The sequence below is a fragment of the Danio rerio genome, chromosome 5, assembly GCF_052040795.2.
Source record: "Danio rerio strain M-AB ecotype USA chromosome 5, GRCz13ab, whole genome shotgun sequence".
Lineage (NCBI taxonomy): Eukaryota > Metazoa > Chordata > Actinopteri > Cypriniformes > Danionidae > Danio > Danio rerio.
Window position 1 is genome coordinate 66,678,288 of NC_141025.1, and position 23,764 is coordinate 66,702,051.

Consider the following 23,764-nt stretch of genomic DNA (forward strand, 5'->3'; position numbering starts at 1 on the left):
GAAAGATACTTAAAATTGGGCAAAGCAGTGGCGCAGTAGGTAGTGCTGTCGCCTCACAGCAAGAGGGTCGCTGGTTCAGTTGGCGTTTCTGTGTGGAGTTTGCATTTTCTCCCTGCGTTCGTGTGGGTTTCCTCCGGGTGCTCCGGTTTCCCCCACAGTCCAAAGACATGCGGTACAGGTGAATTGGGTAGGCTAAATTGTCCGTAGTGTATGAGTGTGTGTGGGATTGTGTGTGTGGACGTTTCCCAAAGATGGGTTGCCGCTGGATGGGCATCCGCTGCGTAAAAACTTGCTGGATAAATTGGCGGTTCATTCCGCTGTGGTGACCCCGGATTAATAAAGGGACTAAGCCAACAAGATAATGAATGAATGAATGAATGAATGAATGAATGAATGAATACTTAAAATTGTTGCAATGCGTTTCATCCTTAATGGAACCGTGAAGTGCTTTGAAATGTGCACTTTTGTTCAATGTGATATGTAATTTGACCTGAAACATGACGACAGGGCGGGAAATAGAGTAGCCCTTCCTCTTTAAAAAAAAATGTCAGCTGAGATTTTTATCTCAGCTCTGTTAGTGAGAGTGGTTGAGCTAGATGTAATACGTCAGATACTAGAGATTATTTGGTCAGAGGAAATGATGAGATACTAAAGTTAGAGGATCTATTTAGGTGGAAGCTACAAGCTTTGGATGCTTAAATCTTCTTATTGCAAATGTTGTCATTGTTTTGGAGCACACTAGACTAACATACCGATACTAACAGAGTTGGGTGTTTCGTTTTGGGAACGTTGGATTTTGTTTGGTAATAAAAATCAATGTCCAACATAAAATCAACCAAATATCAAAGTTTACTCATGTTACACCTTGAAATTGTGAGGATGTAACCACTATGACATCTATCAGATGTTGGATTTTGGTCACTTTCCAACACAGCCTAAAGTCAACCAAATATCAGCATAATTTGACCTTGTTAATGCACGTCAAAATAATGTTGTCAATGCTGGGCAGACATTGAATTTTGGTCACCTGACGTCATGACCTATATCTAACGTAATATTAAAATGTCTTGTGATGTTGTGTGCCTGCTGGGGTTTTTGTATTTTAAAAATAAAGCGTTTAACCTCATGTAACACAAGGCTAGTCAAACTAATGAAATTGAGCTAATATTCATTGTGACTGTAATCACTTTATATTTAAATACAAAATAAAGGTGACTGGACAGTAGTGTACTCTAAATGTAATTACTATAAACAGGCATATAAACACCTTATTCACATTCCCGCTTTAAACAAAGTGTACATGGGCTCTGACATACACAGGCAAGTGTGTCATCAACGGTTTTTAAGCTGTATCTTCACATAGAGACAGTAAAAAGCAATACAGCATAGGGTAAAAAAACAATTACTGCTGCATTGCCATGTGCAGAATGCTGCTGAATAAGTATTTTTACATGCCGATTGTGTGCAAGTTCATCATTTGTGCTGTGGGGTAGGTCAATAATGGCTGTAAAAAAACAAAAACACTTCTTTGCAGATAATCAGAATAATTACTATTATATGTACAGTAAGTGGGAGTTAAGAGGTCTGCTTGCATCTTGTAAACATCTTACTGCAATTAAGTCCTTACTAAAAGGATTGGAAATAATTGCATTATTAGTGACTGACTCACACATTTTGATTGCTATAAAAGTGTTTACATGCAATCTTTATATGGAAATACTTTAGTAATGAGACGGAAATTATGTGAATGAAAAGATTCAAGGCTGAAGCTGTTTCTTTACTCGAGGGCAAATGCAGATTAAAGTGATTACACGTTTTTAAAGGTTTAGTAGACGTGTGAATTGTAGTCATGCAAGTATAAAGTGATACAGCTTTCTATTTAGATTGTAGTCTTTTAACAATTAATCGTGCTGTTTAAATTTGTCATCGCATGCATTTGTCGAACAATGCTTTTATTAAGTGCTGTTTGTTTCACGCATATGGTTGTATGCTCATCTGTAAATAGGAAAAGAGTTTTAATTTTGCACAATCCCGATAACAAACAGTTTAACTCCCAGACTTTGAAGGGATAGTTCACACAAAAAAGAAATTTACTCAGCATTTACTCACCGTCAAAAGGTTCCAGGAGTTTTTTTTTTGGTCTGTTCTTGTTCTAAAGAAAGCTGAAAACTTGTGACCATTGACTTCCATAGTCAGAAAAATAAATGGTGTGGAAGGCAATGGTTAAAGTTTTCCAGGTTTCCTCAGAATATCGTATTTGAGTTCAACAGAAAGTCAAACGAGTTTGGAACAAGTGAAAGGTTGGGATGAACTATCCCTTTAAGATGTACGTCATGTTATGCAGAATAATAGATCGGAACCTGAGCAACCGTAAATGCTGAAGGACAGTGATATAATGCAATACACTAGCTGACAAAAGTCTTGTCGTTGATTAAAGTGGTAAGAACAACAAATAATAACTTGACTTCTAGTTGATAATTTGGAAAAGTGAGAGAAGGTAGATTTTTCAGAGGAATTATTAACTGCATACCAATCATCACAAAAAATGCAAGATTTTCTCAGAAATCAGTCAAGTGAGGGAGAAATCATGGTTTAGGGGTACATTTAGTATAGGGGTGTGCGAGAGATCTGCAGAGTGGATGGCAACATCAACAGCCTGAGGTATCAAGATATTTGTGCTGCCCATTACATTACAAATCACAGGAGAGGGCAGATTCTTCAGCAGGATAGCACTTCTTCTCATACTTCAGCCTCCACATCAAAGTTAGTAAAAGCAAAGAACGTCAAGGTGCTCCAGGATTGGCCATACCCAGTCACCAGACATGGACATTATTAAGCATATCTGGGGTAAGATGGAGGAGGCATTGAAGATAAATTCAAAGAATCTTGATGAACCCTGAGAGTCCTGCAAGAATGCTTTCTTTGCCATTCCAGATGACTTTATTTATAAGTTATTTGAGTGATACCTTACTGTCCTAATTAAATAATTAGAAATCAATGCAATATCATGTTTTATTTTGGTAAAATAAGCGGAATCTAGAGGCCTTTGCCTTTCATATAAATCACTTTTGATACCAAATGATCAACTAGAAGTCAATCTATTATTTGTTCCTTTAAAATTTAGTTCCTAAAACTTATATAGATGACAAGACTTTTGTCAGGTAGTGTACTTACCCTTTCAATCATGATTGTTATTCAGTGAGAGTGAGAGTGTTAGATGTATTGTGTCTGAGCTATTGAATATTGCATGTGCAGAGCCCTCAAATCATCAATCAAGAGCTTCATTAGTCTACTGTCCGTCATTGTTACCAGACTAATAAGCAGCACTTACCAGTTGGTCATCATTGATTATACCAAACGCGCACACAAACTACAACACAGGATGTAACTTAAGTGTTTATAAGCAGTGTACACACATTTGGTCGAGTCATATTTATGTGTTCATAAATGTCAACTTAATCTTATTGTGTCTGTATGTGTGTGTGCGTGTGTTTGTGGAAATGTGCATCAGGAGTCTGAACGAGCTACGAGTGTTACTGCTGGAGTCTCCGCGTCACTCTGCTGGAGTGGATCGAGATCTGAGCCGTGAAGTTCACAGGGCCGAGTGGAGGATGAAGGAGCAGAAACTACAAGATGACATCAAAACCCTGAGAGAGAAACTTTTGCTGCTGGTGAGACACGAGAGCTGAAACACACACACAACTGCTGCTTTATTGAATTGTTCGTACATTTAAATTTAAGATAATTATCTCATAATTTTTCTGTCTTAAAATGTTTGAGGTGGTAAGATTTGAGGTCGGTAGTCTTCTATGCTCATCAAGGCTGCATTTATTTTCTTCAAAAACAATATAATTGTGAAATCTTTTCTATCGGTGTGTATATATACTATATACCTGTATATTCACATACAGTTGAAGTCAGAATTATTAGCCCCCCCTAAATATTTCCCAAATGATGTAATAGAGCAAGGAAATTTTCACAGTATGTCTGATAGAGGTGTGAACCTACATAAGTCTTACAATTATTTGCAAGACTTACGATTATCATGCCATCGATTCGGTTCAATTCGATATTTCGGTGCATCACGGTGCATTGACGGTGCTTTTCATACACAGTTTTATATTTTCTCCACAGCAGCATTTCTTGTATTAAAATGTATGAATATATATTTATATTTGTAAATTATTTGTAATACAATTTTGTAATTCAATACAAACAGTCAGATATATAAACTGTAACTTTAAACAAAACGAGCATTTAGCAAATAATATAAACAAATATAAACATCCAGCTCAATTTCTGATGCTTGTCTAGTTCTCTAACACCCCTTTGATTGATCACACCCTCAAAAAAAAAACGGTTGCGATTGGCTCTTGCGAGCTGCGTTCTTCACAGATGAGTGATGCTGATAAGCGGCAGGCGGCAGTGACGATCTCACAGCTGATGTATGATAGACACGGTGGAGAAAACTCTGCAGACACGCGCTCGTTTCTGGGTGCAAAAGTAACACTGTAAAACAGCCGAGAATAGAAGAAAAACCACGCCAGCAGGTCAAATGGGCCACTGTGTGTGTGTGAGAAAGAGAGAGAGAGAAAGAGAGACTGAGACAGAGCGCGCGCGTGCGTGCTATTGTTGTATATGTCAGTGAAAGACTGATCCAGCATACACACACAGTGAAATTGTGCACAGTTTATGAGTTTTAAGTAGTTAAAGCGTTGTAAATACTCGCGATCGCCTCCCCCGCGACAGAGCGCATATGAGGTAAATGACGTCAGTAATAACCGGTTATGATTATTACTGAACCGATACTGAATTGTCCGCATCTGCATCGCAGTGCACCGAAAAAACGATTATTTTTGACACCCCTAATGTCTGATAATATTTTTTTCTTCTGGAGAAAGTCTTATTTGTTTTATTTCGGCTAGAATAAAAGCAGTTTTTAAATTTTAAAACACCATTTAAAGGTCAAAATTATTAGCCCCTTTAAGCTATATTTTTTTCCCGATAGACTACAGAACAAACCATCATTATACAATAACTTGCCTAATTACTCTAACCTGCCTAGTTTACCTAATTTACCTAGTTAAGCCTTTAAAAGTCACTTTAAGCTGTATAGAAGTGTCTTGAAAATTATCTAGTAAAATATTATTTACTATCATCATGACAAAGATAAAATAAATCCGTTATTAGAAACGAGTTATTAAAACCATTATGTTTAGAAATGTGTTGAAAAAATCTTCTCTCCGTTTCACAGAAACTGGGGAAAAGATAAACAGGGGGGCTAATAATTCTGACTTCAACTGAATATTAAAAGACAGCTTGTAACGCACTTTGCAAAATGTAAATTATTCTTGATTAAATTATCAGTGATTTATTTGTTCACTTATGTATTGTGCATTTTGATTAGCATGTTTTCCTTGTGTCAGGGTCGTGAGAGGTCGTCTCCAGACCATCGCCGGTACTCTATGATGGACCCGTCTGCCTCAGACACAGAGGTGGCTCGTCTTCGTCAAAGGCTGCTGAACACTGAAGATGCTCTGAGGAATGCTCTGGAACACAACCAACACGTGGACCAGCTAGTGCAGGCCATGCGCACCCGTCCAGACAAAAACCAGGTACAACAAACAGACTTAACACCTCTACAGTCAGGCTGATTTTTCATTTGTAACTTTGCTAAAATATTTGTCGTTGCCTTCTGTAGTTTTTTGTTTCATTTATGGTAGCAGTAATTGCAATGGGAGTATTATAATGGGTCAATAAAATGTGAGCTAGTACAGTTCTAAGTTCAATTGAGCTATTGGATGTGTTTTTTTTTTTAGGAAATATGTTAAATGCTGTATTTTTTGTATTAAATTTCCTTTTATTTTGTGATTTTAACTAAAGCATACTTTGTGCAAATAGACTCTGGCAGCAGGGTGGGCTATTTACAAAAGGAATATTTGGAAAAAAACATATACACATGTACAGGGCTTGACATTAACACCCACCAACCCCCCAAATGTGGGTAGATTTCAGCGGTGGCAGGTAAAACAGACACTCCCACTAGTCACTTTGGCTGGTTGAAAATAATTTTCCAGGATAATAATTCTTAAAAGCAGGGTTCGACAATAAGGATGGCCCAATATGCATGCAAAGGAAGAAGAAGCACGACTGACAAAAATAATTGCATTCGCGCGAGCAAAATAAAGCCGGTGAATACCGAACGAGAGGATAATCACTCACGCTAACAGTTGAGGTGATGTGCACAACTGTTTAATGCGCGTGTGCGCTCCCGTTTCCTTGCGTGAAGCAACTGTGTCTAGTAACACAACTGATGTGATCGGTTCTCTTTCAAATAGACTAGACAAAAGGTGATAAACGTGCACGCACAGTCTTGCTGCTTTTAAGAGCTCCAGATTTGTCTTTTTGTAAGCAGCACCGGTTGCTTTCGCTTTAACCATTCTTTATACAGATTATTTATAGGTCTAACATTAACCGTTTGTGTGTGATCATTCTTTCATTATCATGGTATGTTTTTAACCTGCTTTCTTTTGCGTTAATAGGGTTTAATTATCTTTTTTTTTTACAATAACATGCTTTAATGGGAGATTAATTCCTCATTTATGTGTAATTAACTGGTGATCTGGGACATTTAGCCTGGACAGATTTCTGTGAATATGTTTTGTTAAATAAAAAGTATAGTATACAGCTATATTTAGCTTGTTTGGGCACATTTAAAATTGGTTGCTGAGGAGCAATTAATTGTTTATGTTTGGTTTATCTTGGTCAGAGATAAATTTGGTAAATTCTTCATTTTGAGCTTTAAAAATTATGTGAAATTAAAACTAATTGTAATACTATGAAACCCTGACCGACACTGAGCAAGCTCATACACGACACACAAAAATGAATGAGGAGGCATGTGTAGATAGCGCAAAATCTAAATTAAGTGATTTTAGCATGTCAAAGTCATATTTATGTGCATAAAATATATTTTCCCAACAATAAAATTGCGGCTAGTGAAAATGGCGAGTGGCTAGTAATGTTGGAAAACTACTAGTTACAGTGGGTGGTGATCAAAAAAGTTAATGTCAAGCCCTGCACATCTATATAAAACATGAAAATAGTTTAGATGTAAAACTCTAAATCCATCAGACCTCTTTTCTTGTAAATAAGCATTTTCTATCAGGCTCTTCTGATTAGCTTCAGCAGTTTCATTTTATAGGTAATGATAAGGTGATTAGCTAATATATAAAATAGATTTTTTCATAAATGACACTTTAGACAATTCTTTGTTTTTTAACAAGGTGGATTTTCTTTTGCGTCAAAACCAGCTAAGCTTTTTGTAAAAAAAAACTCTAAATCACAGGTCTCAAACTCAATTCCTATAAGGCCGCAGCTCTGCACAGTTTTGCTCCAACTCTAATTAAACACAGCTGTCTAATTACTGTAGCAAACAACCAACTAATCAAGGTGTTCAAGTCTACTAGAGACTATTAAGCAACCTCATGGACAACAAGCAATCTGGCTTTAAGAAAGGCCACTCAACTGAGACTGCCCTGCTCTCGGTCGTGGAGGATCTCAGACTGGCTAAAGCAGACTCAAAATCATCAGTCCTCATCTTGCTGGATTTGTCAGCTGCTTTTGACACTGTAAACCACCAGATCCTGCTATCTATGCTGGAGTCACCAGGCGTTGCGGGCACGGTTATTCAGTGGTTCAGATCTTACCTCTCTAAAAGATCATTCAGGGTGTCTTGGAGGGGAGAGGTGTCCAACCTACAGCTTCTAAACACTGGGGTACCAAAGGGCTCTGTTCTTGGGCCACTTCTCTTCTCCATGTACACAACATCTTTAGGATCAGTCATCCAGAAACAAGGATTTTCCTACCACTGCTATGCTGATGATACCCAGCTATACCTCTCTTTTCACCTTGATGATTCCTCAGTTCCGGCTCGCATCACAGCCTGCCTGTCAGACATTTCACACTGGATGAAAGATCATCATCTTCAGCTTAACCTCACAAAAACAGAAATGCTTGTAGTTTCTGCCAACCCGACTCTACATCATAACTTTTCAATCCAGATGGATGGGGCAACCATTACTGCATCCAAAATGGTGAAAAGCCTTGGAGTAATGATTGATGACCAGCTAAAGTTCTCTGACCACATCTCTAGAACTGCTCGATCGTGCAGATTTGCACTCTACAACATACGAAAGCTCCGACCCTTTCTCTCTGAACATGCAGCTCAACTTCTTGTTCAAGCTCTTGTTCTTTCCAGACTGGACTATTGCAACTCTCTACTAGCCGGGCTCCCAGCTAGCTCTATCAAACCTCTTCAGCTGCTTCAGAACGCAGCAGCACGAGTGGTCTTTAATGAACCTAAAAGAGCACATGTCACTCCGCTACTCATCTGTTTGCATTGGCTGCCAGTTGCTGCTCGCATCAAATTCAAAGCTCTGATGTTTGCCTACAAAGCGACTTCTGGCTGCGCCCCTTCTTATCTGCTCTCACCTCTGCAGATTTATAGGCCTTCCAGAAACTTGCGTTCTGTGAATGAACGTCGCCTGGTGGTTCCATCCCAAAGAGGGAAGAAATCACTTTCCCGAATTCTCGCATTCAATCTGCCCAGTTGGTGGAATGAACTCCCTAACTGCATCAGAACGGCAGAGTCACTCACTGTCTTCAAAAAACGACTTAAAACTCAACTATTTAGTCTCCACTTTCCTTACTAATCTGCAGTTCCCTCTCTGACCCTCCACTAACTACATTAAAATTTTTTTTTTTTTTTTAAATGTTCTACTGTTTTGTTTCTTACACTTTCTTTGCATACCTGAAACTTGCCTATAGCACTTATTCATTGTTGCTCTTATAGTTGTGTAAGTTGCTTCCTTGTCCTCATTTGTAAGTTGCTTTGGATAAAAGTGTCTGCTAAATGACTAAATGTAAATGTAAGCAGGTGTGAGTTGGAGCTAAACTATGCAGAGCAGCAGCCCTCCAGAGGAATTGAGTTTGAGACCACTGCTCTAAATCCACCTCTTGGGACAAGACTGTAATTAGTTGAAAATCACTAAAGATGCAATTAGAAAGTATTTCACCAAACACATTACACAAACCACCTACAATTAAAAATACATAAATCTGTCCAGTAAGGGGCGGTTCATTCTGCTGTGACGACCCCTGATAAATCAGGTGCTAAATCAGGGGAAATTAATGAAATCTGTTAAGTGCATTAATCAATAACATTAAAATTGACATTAATAAAATCTTAATGTTCTATTGAAATGTAACTCTGATATCTGAAATGTAGATTTAATGTAAGCAGAACTATGTAAACATTGTAAACTAGGTTTGTTAGATTCAAATATTTAGGTGTAAAATGTACAGTGCAAAATATTCTGATTAAAAACGTTTTGAAGTGTGCTAAAATTAAAATCCAGTAAATAAAAACATATTCCTCTTGCCCACAGCTATCATAACATGCTATGTGCAAAATGCAAATGCTATAAAAATATTCTCAATTAAAATATTTTGGTGTACTGCAAGTACAACAGAGCAAAACAATGAGAAACATCAATATCTGTCCAATGTCCATTTATATAAAAAGCTTATCAGGCATATAAAGCAGGGATCACCAATCTTGTTCCTGGAGGTCCGGTGTCCTGCAGATTTTAGCTCAAACCCTAATCAGACACACCTGAACAAACTAATCAAGGTCTTACTAGGTATACTTGAAACGCAGAGGCAGGTGTGTTGAGGCAAGTTGGAGCTAAACCCTGCTGGGCACCGGACCTCCAAGAACGAGATTGGTGACCCCTGTTATAAAGTAATATGACTATTAAAAATAGCTTACATTAGCAAATAAAACACAAAACAGGCTACTGTGCAAAAAATGGATGTTTCTCAGATACTTTTAGCCGCGGTCATTCATTCATCCTCAACATACTCAACGTCTTGATTGTAACATCTCTTTTTCATCCTTCTGTTTATATCATGTCACAGCATCCGTGGGATAAAAAACGGCATCTTGTTTAACTTCGTCTTTCGTGAAATGGAATTGCTGTTTGATGCATAGTAAATTGGACTCATACATCGACGTTCAATCAAATGTTATGAATGCATGATACACTTCCAGCTGTGTAATATCTTTTCTTTTTTTCTTACAATGCACTCTTTATGATAAGTGTTTTGAGGTAAGAGACGTGTTCGTTTGCCATTCAATGAATAATAATAATAATAATAATAATAACAATAATAGCAGCTCTCTGCGACTCACATGGTCATCCACTGAAGCTAAGGAGGGCAGTGCCCGCTTAGTACCTGGATGGGAGACCACATGGGAAAGCTAGGTTGCTGTCGGAGGTGGTGTTAGTGAGACCAGCAGGGCTGCCCAACCTGCGGTCTGTGTGAGTCATAATAACCTAGTATAGTGATGGGGACTCTATACTGCTCAGTGAGCACCGTCTTTCAGATGAGATGTTAAACCAGGTTCATGATTCTCTGTGGTTGTAAAAAATCCCAGAATGTCCTTCGAAAATGAGTAGGGGTTTCACCTCGGCATCCTGGCCAAATTTGCCCACTGGCCTCTGTCTAAAATGGCCTCCTAACCATCCTCATATTATAATTGGATAATTGTCTCCTCTCCACCAATCAGCTGGTGTGTGTGGTCTGGCGCAATATGGCTGCTGTTGAGTTATCAAGGTGAATGCTGCACACTGGTGATGTATGTGTGGATTCCCCCCAAGTGTAAAGCGCTTTGAGTGTCCAGAAAACCGCTATATAAATGTAAGGAATTATTATTGTTAATATTATTATTGTTATCCGTGACAGTCGGACAGGCTCATGTATTTGATTTAACTTCATCTTTTAAAATCTAAATCTAAACCTGAATAAAACAGTGTCCTCAAAAAGCCGGCTTATCAGCGCTCTGCTATATTGAAAACATATGATTCGATTCGCTCCTTCTGATTGGTTCTCAGAACATACGGGATCTTGCTGTCAAAGGCAAGAGGTGTTTTTAGGCTTTTGCCAACAACCTGTTATTTCTGAATGGGATGACACTGGGATTTAGATTATTTAAAGCGTTCGTTGAACATGTACTACATGCCTAAAGCATTCACTCAATGTCATTATCTCATTTTTGGCGTTTAGCAGCTTTTGCATCTGAACTTTTCATATGATCCTCATCTCTACCTCCTAAAACCGACAGTTGTAAAAACTGAACTGTTTTATTTTCTCCTTCATCTTCACAGGCACATGCTAGTGCAAACTCTGCAAATGGAATCCATCAAGAAGACCCTTCCTTCACACAAGAGGTTAACAGAAATTCATTCAAACTTGGGAATCTTCTGATTCTTTATGTTACCCTAAACCTTGTTTTTCTTTCTAGGAAGAACACTGATGAGGGCTAAAACAGTTCAGAGGAGTATTGGGAACGAAGAAGCCAATTTGATGCCTAGACCTTTGGACTAATGCTTCACTGGACATCTTATGTTCTGTTTACAGTTAACACCAAAACAACGAACTTTATAGATGAGCAAATGAAAACACCAATATCTAAAATGATCGGAGATGCTAGAAAAAAAGTGTTTTTTAAGGTCAGTGGTACAAACACGGACAGACTGACACACTGTAGACTACCTCCGAGATGGACAATGATGTCTGACTTGAAACAACACAAGAGCCGGTCAGGATACTTGAATCCTCGGAAAGAAAAACACGATAGTCCCGGTTGCCATTTCGAAAACATTTTTGGCCTCAATTTATACCGTTAATTTATTCGGCATTTATGCTTTCTGCCGTTTTTTTAGAATGGTCTATTCGGAGAGATATACCAGCCAGCGTAGGGTTTGAAGGACTGGTCACTAGATATTGTAGCAAACAAGAAAATAAAACAGACAGGCTCCCTTATTCCACACCTGCTCATTCCTGTGTTGATTTGTTTTTATATACTGAGATGTATGAATCATACGATGCCAGAATTAGCAAGTTAAGGTGCGCCATGGAGTTTTAAGAACCAGTATTGCGCTTTCGGTCAATATTAGTGCATTACCTTTGGAATATTTTCAGTTATTAGCAGACAATGCCAACTCCCAAGTATGTAGTTCAAATCATATCAACCAACAACTTTTAATTGCCAAATCATCCCATTTTAATTATTCAGGTGTGACCTAAGTAGTGGTGTAACGGATCACAAATCTCACGGTTCGGATCACAATATGGTTTTTTAGTCACGGATCAAACCATTTTTTTGGATCAGCCAAAAAGAGGAGGATACAAAAGTCATTTGGTTTTAATTTATTACACAAACAGTACTGCAGTTATTCATTCATAAAACTTCATGTTTCATTGCTAGATGGATAGTTTTTGTTTTTTCAGTGGCATGTTGTTGATGGCTGGTTAACCTATTGGTTAAATAATGTAACTGCTGCCTACAACTTTCATTTTTGAGCATCAAGTTAAATGGATATGACGGTGATTTAAATTTTTAGCATAAACATCAGTGGTTTTATCTTAATTATAATCTGTTATCCCAGTACTTCTGTGTTATTTGATTGTTTGTAACGTCATAACTCAAAAGACTAAAGACTGAATCTCTTTCTTGATTTTTGCATTTTTCAAACACAGATTTGAATGCAGCGATTCGAAGGATTAATAAACATATGCAAATCACCATCATTTAAAATTTATGTTGTGTGGGTGTTGAGATCCTGATCTTTTAATAAATATTTCTGCAGCTTACAGTGAATGCATTGATGCAGGCTAAACAAATAGTGACAGAAAACACCTTTAATAACCTAAGAAACCCGCCACATCCCGCATAACCTACCACAACTTCCTCCGTCATCATTCTATTTTACAGGAAAAGCTAAATGCTTTCATATACACGATTTGAATGACGTGAGAGGCAATCTCCCTGCAGTAATTACAAATTTAGGATTAATTTACAAGAAAAAATCATCAACCGTGATCCGAACCTAAGAGAATTGATTATTTTGAAGTGATAATTCACCCAAAAATGAAAAGTCGATTTCCTAATCCAAGATTTAGGTAACTTTTATTTTCTGTAAACATTTATTTCCGATCGGTTCACTTCACATCATGAGAAGAGACAGTTATTATTATTGTTTTTCCTGTATATGTTTTGATGACTCTTTAAGTGCCAGTAGCCTTTGACTTGCATTACTTAAATCACCAAGGACATTTGTTTTATGTTCTACTGAAAAAAAGTCTCTTACATCTTGGATTTCTGTAAATTTACAGAAAATATTTTGTTTTTGTTCAAACCATCCATTTAAGGGGGGTACTATATACAGTTGAAGGCAAAATTATTAGCAGTACTGTGAAATTCTTACTTCTTTTTCCTAAGTGATGTTTAACAGAGCAAGGAAATCTTCACAGTATTTCCTATAATATGAGACGGTCTTATTTCATTACTTTAGCTGGAATTTATGCAATTTTTAAATATTTAAATAGGATTTTAAGGGTCAATATTATCCCTCCTAACATTTATTTGTTTTGTTTTTAATGGGTACCACAGTTGTGCAATGTCTTGTCTAATTAACCTAACTTGCCTAGTTTACCTAATTAACTTAGTTAAGCCTTTAAATGACACTGAATATGCTGAATCCTATAGTATCTAGCAAATATAATTAGTAAAATATTATTTAGTCTCATCTTGGCAAAGACAGAAGAAATTAGTAATTAGAAATGAGTTATTAAAACTTTTATGTTTTACAGTGTTAACACTTGGGATATATTTTTAAATGAATTAAAGTGGAAGTGAAGCAGTCAGTCAAGTTCACATTACTTTGTTTATTGGTTTCCACTTTAACCAAAATATACTAAACAAACTCGATTAATGTAACCATGTTGTAGAAAAGAGCTAGTTTTACTGAAGCTTCTTAGCGCAAGGGTGCCTTCATCTTGGAATAACGCTTGTATAGTTGGTTTCATTTCCTCAGCTGAACAGTTACAGTGGAAATAATGGACTGAACATTTAGACCGCAAAGCCTAGTTTAACACAATGCATGAAGTTGTGGACGTGCATTGCAGAACTGGTGCAAAGTTTTGTCTAATATACTGTATAAAAAATATTTATACCTTTTCTGTTTCTTTGTTTTAATAGCTTTTGTTTGATGCGCTTTGGTCCACTCTCTCACGCTGGTGCAGCGCTGCCTGACAAGAGGATTTACATTCAGACTAATGCACTGATTAAAGTCGTACATGAATTCACGCTTTAATAAGTCACGTGTTTATGGATTATGTCAAGACATATTCCCTATTCAAGTTGATCAACTCGATCTTACAAAACTTTCGAAGGACACAAAAACCTGCCATGTGAAAAACTGTGCCGATCTTAGTTTGGTTTGAACAGAAAAAGAGGTGAGCAGCTGTAGTGACAAGTGAAAGTGCCTGCCCCTGTTAAGTTGGTACCGGACCTTGTTGAAACCCAGGCATGCAGCGTAATACAGAGAGTGAGCCAAAGCACATCAAACAATTGTAATAAAAAGAAAAAAAAAAATATATATATATATATTAAGGGTGTCACGATCCTCCAAATCCTCGATTCGATTACATTTTCGATTCTAAAGGCACGATTCGATTCGATTTTCGATTATGAATAATTAATTAATTAATGACCAATTAATTATTTGTAGCGTACCGTTTAAACTACCTGACCTGCATGGTCTTTGTTTTACCCATAAACAAATCATACAGTAAATGAATAAAGGCAAGATACACACATAATTACCACCTGTCAATCACTTTTTCTGCGGGACTCGTGAATAGGCAGTGATCTGTGTCGTTATAATGGCGTTGGTAATAAAAGACGCACAACCAACAGGAACCAGCCAACAGTATCTGAGGTGTTCGCTAAAATGACTAAGTACAAGTGAGTGAAAGATTGAAGCAGTCCTCTGACTGCCTGGACCTGCTGTCTTGAGCGTATGGCTGTCTGTGCGTTTGTGTCTGTGTGGTCACGTGATGTGCATTTTCAGAGGTAGAGAGGAAGGAGGGCTGCTCAGAAATGCTACACGCCACTGTGGATGTCAAATCGTTGTCATTCTAAAATGCCATTTAAAAACAAAGACAGTGTAAACAGGGCCTGAGTGTGTACTTTTCGCGAGCGGATTTGCAACGGGGGTGGGCGGAGGATCGCGATGCCGGGGTTGTCTATCGGACGAACCGTACGTAATACGTACATAGCAGAGCTTGCAAAACTGTGTTTTTTTTGTCGACAACACGAACGTTGTCAACATAACTCACTGGAAATCCAAAATGCTTACACACCGGCGACTTCATTGAAAGAGGAGAGGGTTTAAGTCCTGTCGACGGGTCTCCTGCTTCTGCAGTTTAACAAGCACTTCAACAAGCCTGTTTTTTTTCCCACTTGGCAAGCCAAGCTGACGTGACATGGGGGCTTGGCAGCATTGACGATTCTATTTTTTGATTCGATAATCGAAATTGAGCATAAATTTCGATCGATTTCGATTAAAAATCGAAATCGTGACACCCCTAATATATATATATATATATATATATATATATATATATATATATATATATATATATATATATATATATATATATATATATATATATATATATACTTTATATTAGACACACATCTGATACTTGTATTTACACCAGCTCAATGCCAACAAGTTCACGCATTGGGTTAAATTAGGCTGTCCAGTCTCCGTGTTCAGTCCATTCCTTCCACTGTATCTGTTCAGGGAATGGAACCAACCTGTGATGTCATACACAGTAATATTCCAAGATGGTGGCACCCTAGCTCTAAAAACTAAAGCAAAACATGGCCTTTTCCTCTAAATTAAGTTAAAGTTTAGCCATTAATCAAGTTTAAAATAGATATGTTCATAAAATGTCAAATAATGTAAACTTCACTGACTGCTTCACTTCCACTTTAAGATCTTACAGGAGGGCTAATAAGTTTGCCTTCAATTGTACACAAGTGAAAACAATCCCGTGTTGTCTAATACACTGAATCTTTTATGATGTAAACACAGACCATTGATGATATATATTAATATTGAGATATGATTTACATTTTAATTTGTATAAAAGAGCAACAAGCATGTTTACTCATAAGCACACGGCTTAACTTCATTTAAGCAACCCTAAGATTTTATTATATGAATGTTATTTGTGATAGAAGGAAAGAGTAACTTGTAGTGCCTCCCTGTAAAAGAACAATCTGTAGCATTTTCTCTCTGATCAGATCCTTCATTGGCTGATCTTTGTTGTTAATGTTAAAGCAGAGATGGTTTTACCTGCATAAATCTCATAAATCGGTATCAGCTCAATGGTTCTCTTCTTTTAAAAATCATGTGGATGAAATACTGTGCAATTGGGCCACGTTTGTTCACGAAGCAACTTTGTACTGATGATTGTCGTCCAAAAGCATTTTGTTTTCAAAAAAGAATAGGGAAAATGATAGGGCTGGCCCCAAGTTTTGCTGTTGAAATTGCTTTCGATTGCAGTTGGATTCGATTAAAAAAATTGCCTTTTCACTTGCTGTTATGGTTCCCACGAATCAGTAATTAAACATTAACAAATGAGACACTTTGTAGCATAATACTTGGAGTATCCTTTCTTTTTCACCTTCCATGTGTCATCTGCTGGGTATATACACTAGGGGAAATAAGTATTGAACACGTCATGTTTTTTCCAGGGAATAATGTTTCTAAGGGAGCTGTTGACATGGAATTAAACCAGATTTTGGTAAAAACCTAAACCAGGGGTCTCAAACTCAATTTACCTGGGGGCCGCAGGAGGCAAAGTCTGGGTGAGGCTGGGCCGCATAAGGGATTTCACAAAAAAAAAAAAGTCCTCAAATGTCATTATTAACAGTTTTAATTATTTCTTCTGAACATGAAGTGTCCTGAACATTAATAGAACATTGAGTGAAGATTATGAACAGTTCTTCTGAACATGACATCTTTTGCCTACTTCTTGCTGCCAGAGACTTGACAGCGCTTCTTCTCACAAATCTGAACCACATTTGGCTTTAGAGCGGAAGCAGTTGAGACCCTCAGAATGGCTTGAAGATGATCATCATTAAGTCTAGACCTGTACTTTGACTTATTGAAGTCCTTGGGAAAAAAGTGGGGGAAGTCACTCAAAACTTCCATTCCCTCACCTAAAAAAAAGACGTATATATGTATAAATAAAACACCCCCACCCCACTCCAGTCACATCAGTCTGTACCAGTCTGTATCTACCTATAATATATATAAGATGCAGGCTGTAGCTAGGTAGGTGGCAGGCTGCAGATAGGTAGCTAAGTGGCAGGCAGGGGCGAGAACAGCTTACCTTGGTTCTGGCCGGCGCGAGTTCCCTCCTAACACTTCCCGCCCGTCACAGCGTCTAACAAAGGGGCGGGGTGCGTGGTGACGTCACCGGCATCCCCGCCCCTTTGTTTACACGGCGGGCGGGGAATGCCAGTGACCGCTGTGTACGGATAGAATCAGCGGAGCGGGGAGCGCTCTATCTTCCCGCTCCGCTGATTCTGTCAGTGTACAGCGGTCGGCGCGGGCCACAAAATATTGCACTGAGGGCCGCGAGTTTGAGACCCCTGACCTAAACAATACAAACATAAAAATAAAACAAAACATTTTTGAAAAACCAAATTGTTACGTAATAACAATAGAATGACACAAAGAGGAAGTACTGAACTACTGAAACATATTTAAAACTTTATATAAATGGCTTTTTTAATGATGGCAACTGAAAGACGACTCTCATATGGAGAATGAAGTTACATGAATTGCTCAGGAATTTCCTTTTTTAAAATATAAAGACTTCAACAGAGTGTAAAAATCTTGATGGTTCTGTGGGTCTCCATCTGAAATCTGATCTTTAATTTGTATTCTCTATTGGATTCTACTCAGGTGGTTGGCTGGGCCATTCCACAGCTTGATTTTCTTTCATTTGAGCATTTGAGAGTTTTCTTGGCTGTGCTTTGGATTATTGTCTTGCTGGTTTGTCCACCCTGGTTTCATCTTCATCCTGCTGCTAATGTAGATGTTGGACTGAAGCAGTTATTATAAATTTACAATGACGAAGGGCAGAGGGTTGCTGAATAACTACTGAAATATTTCTGCTGCTGTCTGGGCTTTCACTGCCTCTGCACACCTCCCTTTCTTCATGTGTTCAATACTTTTTCCTGTGTTGTTTCATTTTATTACACATAGCTTCATTTCTAAATCAATTAAATTTTTTAATCAATTGTTTTTTTTGCATATATATATTTCTTTGGTTGCTATCAACATTTGGTGAAAATTTCAAGTCAACGGCACCTTTAGAAATGTTTTCTGAGAAAAATTATGAGGTGTTCAATACTTATTTCCTTCACTGTATATATTTACACACACACAAACACACAGAGCTTTATTTTCTATAGATTTCAATTGTTTGTATACTGTACAAACTGTATTTTTTTATTGCTCTTCCCCAACCCTTCACCTAATCCTAATCCTACTCTTTACAGGAAACAGGTTTTAGTTTCTGGGGAAAAAAAATAATAATAATAATAATATATATATATATATATATATATATATATATATATATATATATATATATATATATATATATATATATATATATATATATATATATATATATATGATGGTCAAACACAATCTACAAAATTATGTGAAATATTGAATTTTTTACAGTTTTGTATTTTTGTGAAAAATATATGATAATGGTAATATATGTATAGTAATCTATGTCAGTGTTTCTCAACTGGTGGGTCACGACCCAAAAGTGGTTCGCGGGAACATTTTCAGTGGGTGGCGGAGTGCGTGGTCAAAAAAACAACAATAGTTTAATTTTTTACTTATTTTGCTTATACCAGACTTTTATTTTGAAATTCGTGCCTGACAACCCTACCGTTTGACATGTGACATTTCATTTAATTATTTCAACAAATATGTTGAAGCGCAAGTACAACTTGTACCAGTCCTGAATATGTAAAGTATGGATTTAAATATATTAATCACAACAAAGACCTAAAGCTTTAGTGTCATAGTGAGGTGCTCATAAGAGAGCATGAAACCTTCTAAATTAAAATGACATTTAGAAACCAGACAAAAATGTTTTATCAACAGTTGTGTATGTATGTGTGTGTCGAAGGATAATGAGTGAATATTGTTCAAATAATGCCAAACAAGTATTTATTCTATATAAAATATTGTTACACTGAATTATATTTCAGTAAGTGTCTTCTATAAATCATAGTGAAAATCTATGATAGTCATTATTCGCTCAGAAAAAGAACACATTGTAATAAACGGACACAGGAAAAAATACACTTTTTAAAAAGTAAAGTTTTGAAATAGAAACAAATCCACTTATAAAAAAGCCTTGGGTTATCCTACTGCTTCAGAAACCTAATCTACAGACTAATCTCACTCCTCCCATTCACGCTCTATATCTACTGTTTAACATATCTCGTACAGAACAACCACTTTATACGCAGACCAATCAGGCTTCAGACGTAACCATTCCACTGAGACCACATTACTATCAGTCACTGAAGCCCTGTGTGTTGCTAAAGATGGTTCTAAATCAGAGATGCCCAAATATGACCCATGGTAACCTTGGATTTGGCACACCATCTCATCTGGAAAGAGAGGGAGAATGTTGGGAAGGTGGTTGTGGTGAATGCCTTTGACAGTTTGTCATTCTGAATTTAACATCACCTTTTTTGTCTTTATTTTATTGCTGAGCTAATAATAAAATGTGAACATAAAATGGTAAATATGATACTACATTAGTTAATATGATCTAAAGCAACATTTCTAGATATTTTAAAATATTGCTGAATAAATTATAAAATTACCATAGCAAATTTAATATATGTCGAGGCAGTGGCGCAATAGGTAGTGCTGTCGCCTCAAAGCAAGAAGGTCGCTGGTTTGAACCTCGGCTCAGTTGGCGTTTCTGCGTGGAGTTTGCATGTTCTCACTGCCTTCGTGTGGGTTTCCTCCAGGTGCTCCGGTTTCCCCCACAGTCCAAAGACATGCGGTACAGGTGAATTGGGTAGGCTAAATTGTCCGTAGTGTATGTGTGTGAATATGTGTGTGGATGTTTCCCAGAGATAGGTTGCGGCTGGAAGAGCATGCGCTGTGTAAAAACTTGCTGGATAAGTTGGCAGTTCATTCCGCTGTGGCCACCCCGGATTAATAAAGGGACTAAACCGACAATAAAATGAATGAATGAATTTAATATATATTGTTTGGTATATATTCGTCCCACAGCCCTCAGTCAAGTTTGCTTTTTGGCTCTTCAAAAGAAAAAGTTTGTGCACCCCTGTTCTAAATCTTCAGCTCTGCTGTCTTTAATATGGTGATCCACTCTCTATTTTATGGGCATTACTAGAACTCCTCTCCACTGATTTGAGTGGTATCTCACTGACAGATCCTTCAGGGTTGCCTAGGGGGGAGACGTACCCAAAGCACATCGGCTGATCATTGGAGTTCCTCAGGGATAAGTTCTTGGACCCCTGCTCTTTTCAATTTGCAGCACTTCGCTGGATCCCACCATTCGTGAACATGTTATTTCTTTCAATCCTCGTGCTGATAACACCATGCTACCTTATGCCATTTCTCATTTCAACAAGATGATCCAACAGTAGCTGCGCTGATCTCACACCGCCTGAAGGACATCTCCGCGTGGATGACAGATCATCACCTGCAGCTCAGTCTGGCAGCAGAGCTTCTTGTCCTCCCTGCAGCTCTGGCTGTACATCGTAATTTCACTGTCCAGCTGTTTTCATCTATGTTTATTCCTTCTAATTCCCTCTGAACCAAAAACTCTGTAATATGTTGAGTGTGTGTTTTTTTAAGACTGCACAGAGAAGCATTATAACAGGATCTTAAGATGTATTTAGTTTGATAAATCAGCGCTGCTTGCTTCAAGGACATGATTTCTGTAGGATCTATTCATATCAGCCACACTCTCATTTTTTTCTGGGAGTCTCCCGTATTTCATACCTATCTCCCGTTTTGTTCTGTTTCCCAGAAAACTCCCATAACTCAACCCACCTCCTCCGGATGGCCGACCTTGGTATAATATCTGATCCCAGTGGCTGCCTGAAACCTGGACCACAACCGGCCCCACGCTCACCAGTTCACCTAGACATCCCCATCACTCTGCGCCCATTCTCCTCCCAAACCAACACCACCCTTACCCCCCCCCAAGCCTTGGTCATCTTGATTTTCAGAGACAAATGTTGGCAGGTATGGATCTAATTAGGATGACAACTCCCATGATTCCACACACAGTCATGACCTCATCAAACTATGCCTTTGTTGGTTGTGAATAGGTGGTGAAAGGGCTTAGTGGTGAAAATGACATACTGCACCTTTAATGTGAGTACAGCCTCTTTATAATAAAATCGATTAATAACTTCCTCAGTCTCTTTAGTAGATAGAAGTGTTTGCTAAATGTAAATTGGGTTTCCAACCCAAGCTCATTCTGAAAACGTAGCCCCGCGGACGTTTCTGAAGACCGCGATTTACGTGGCTGGAGGTACGTATGGCTGACAGCTCACCTTCTTGTTGAGGGCTTCCCCTCCATAACCAGTTTGCCCCGCTAGCTCGTCGTGTACGTCGGCTGAGAGGAGAGCCAGAGGGGTGATGACCGCGTTCGATTCCGGGGAAGAGCGGTTCCAGAAATCAGGTAAGACAAAAACAGAATCCAAAATATAAAGTGAACGAGTGAACAACAGGGCAAGAACGTGGTGAAATCTGAAAACGTGGTCAAAATCAGACAAGGACTTTTCTTTTTCTGGATGGCTTTTGTAAATCGTCGCTTGGGTTTAGGGAAGCAAACCCGCCTTCGGGTCGGCGGGTCAATCGGTAAAACCGGTTGGGTTTAGGGCAGGAGGAGGAGGGAGGGTCAGCTGACTGGCCGGTCGCCCAGTCAATCATTCGGTGAGTTGGACTGACGGTCACTCGACAGTGGCCTCTGGCGGCTTTGGCGCTCGCGAGAGGCGTTCGAGACGTGAAAACGTGCACAGCGGCCTCTCGTAGATTCGCGAAAACAAAAACTTGCACAAATACGTACCTCCCTTGACTTTGTTTACAGAATGAGCCTGGGTTGAATGTTTCCATCTTTCACCCATTTACACTTTTTAAAGAGCCCATATTATACATGAAATAAGGTCATATCTTGGTTGTAAGGGTCTCCAACAACAGTCTAATATGCATGCAAGGTCAAAAAACACTTTCATGGTCTTATAATCTGCATTTATTTTTATCTAATTATCCCAGCGACTCCTGTATGAATCGTCCAGTGATTCATTTGTTCCCAAACCCCTCCTTAGCGCGGAGCTAATCTGCGCTGATTGGACCGATGACAGTCTGTCGCGATTGGTCGACTGCCTTCAGTCAGAGAGGGAAATGGCCAATAGCTAATCAGCAATTTAAAAAGTAATCACAGTTCATACACGCTCGATAGTGTAGGCGTGGACTTTAGCTGCCACACTATGGCGAGTGGATAGTGCCACGGATAACCGAACGAAGGAGACAGTCGTGTACTCGCCATACCACACACACACAAAAACACACACACACCTCCGGATGACAACGCTCCCGCTTCAGCCCGCACCCGCCAGGTTTTAGCCTGAGAACCCGCTCCGTTTTCTGCCCGCCGCGCCCGGTCCCGCTAGAGCGGAGAACACAACCAAATATCACCCAGTATACAGTCCAGACAGCCAAGCTGTCTGTATAAAAACACAAACACAGCACAAAGTACACAAAGCTCGTTCGTTCGTTCGCTCTCTCTCTCGCTCTCTCTCTCTCTCCCCGCGCCAGATTTCTGCGGCGCGGGAATACATTTCCGAATAAATCGCGGGAGCAGAACTCTAGCACGGAGCTCCATAAACAAACAGCACGCGTCGCGTTTTTAACGTGACTTTGCACGCGATAAGATAATATATCCAGTTAACCTGATACAGTACACGCGGTTACAAGTAACAAATCACAACTAAATACATTTGCAAGCTAGAGTAAACGAGGCAACAACTTTAACCGCACGTACTTACACTTGAGAAATGGAGGAAGAAACCCATCCTGACGTCCATCAGTTACTCTTTACTGATCCTTCCTTTAACAAACTCAGATGAAGTATTCTTTGTAGCATGTAGCTTCCAGAAGTTTCCAACTGCTTGGTTATAATGCTGATGTTTCATCTTTGGGTAGAGACTCAATATATCCATCTGCAGTGTGACTTCAATCGACCGGCATGTTTGTGTGCGTGTGTTTGTGGGTGTGCGTGTGTTTGTGGGTGTGTGTGTGTGTCTGGGTTACTGCGTCAGAGGGCGGGGCCTCAGGTTTGAAATCTCCCGGGTTTGCGCGTGCACGTGAAAAACTTTGTTTCGTTCGTACGTCATGGCGAAACACCTAATGAGTCGGTATCAAGGCGACTCGTTTGAAGCACTATGATTCGACTCTTTTATAGATGAATCAACAGTTTTAAACACTGTATTCTTACAGATTTAAGCCTTAGCTGGATACTTCACTTCACTTAGAGCTGTGTTACACACTACATGGAGGGGAATTTTCAAAAACCCATAATATGGGCTCTTTAAAGAATTTATCTGGATGTCCCTTAACCATGTCCCAACCTGACCAGCTAAGACCAGGCTGTAAATGGCTGTAAACCAGTCTGGAAATGGCCAAAACCAGCCAACCAGCCTAGGATTTTTAAAGCTGTTTTTTTCAGCCTAGGCTGGTTTAAACTATTT

At 38.7% G+C, this 23,764-nt stretch overlaps 2 protein-coding genes across 13 annotated transcripts in view; one reads left to right on the forward strand and one right to left on the reverse strand.

Moving 5' to 3' along the window:
* The window catches only part of clip2 (CAP-GLY domain containing linker protein 2), an 86,735-nt gene extending 74,081 nt beyond the window's left edge, over positions 1-12,654 (forward strand). For all 9 annotated transcript variants that reach the window (XM_087254389.2, XM_087254392.2, XM_087254395.2 and 6 more), the window contains 4 exons: positions 3,512-3,671; positions 5,427-5,615; positions 11,232-11,294; positions 11,369-12,654. In XM_087254389.2, the coding sequence (XP_087110515.1) occupies positions 3,512-3,671; positions 5,427-5,615; positions 11,232-11,294; positions 11,369-11,380 (424 nt within the window). In that variant the 3' untranslated portion in view covers positions 11,381-12,654. The remainder of the gene's footprint in view (positions 1-3,511; positions 3,672-5,426; positions 5,616-11,231; positions 11,295-11,368) is intronic.
* Positions 1-23,327, reverse strand: part of mcama (melanoma cell adhesion molecule a) — a 638,953-nt gene extending 615,626 nt beyond the window's left edge. Inside the window, exon 1 of one of the 4 annotated variants that reach the window (XM_087254552.1) lies at positions 23,063-23,327. The gene's annotated coding sequence lies outside the window, so the exon portion shown is untranslated. The remainder of the gene's footprint in view (positions 1-23,062) is intronic. The other 3 variants (XM_087254551.1, XM_087254550.1, XM_087254549.1) reach the window with 3 other exon arrangements.
* Positions 23,328-23,764: the final 437 nt, after the last annotated feature.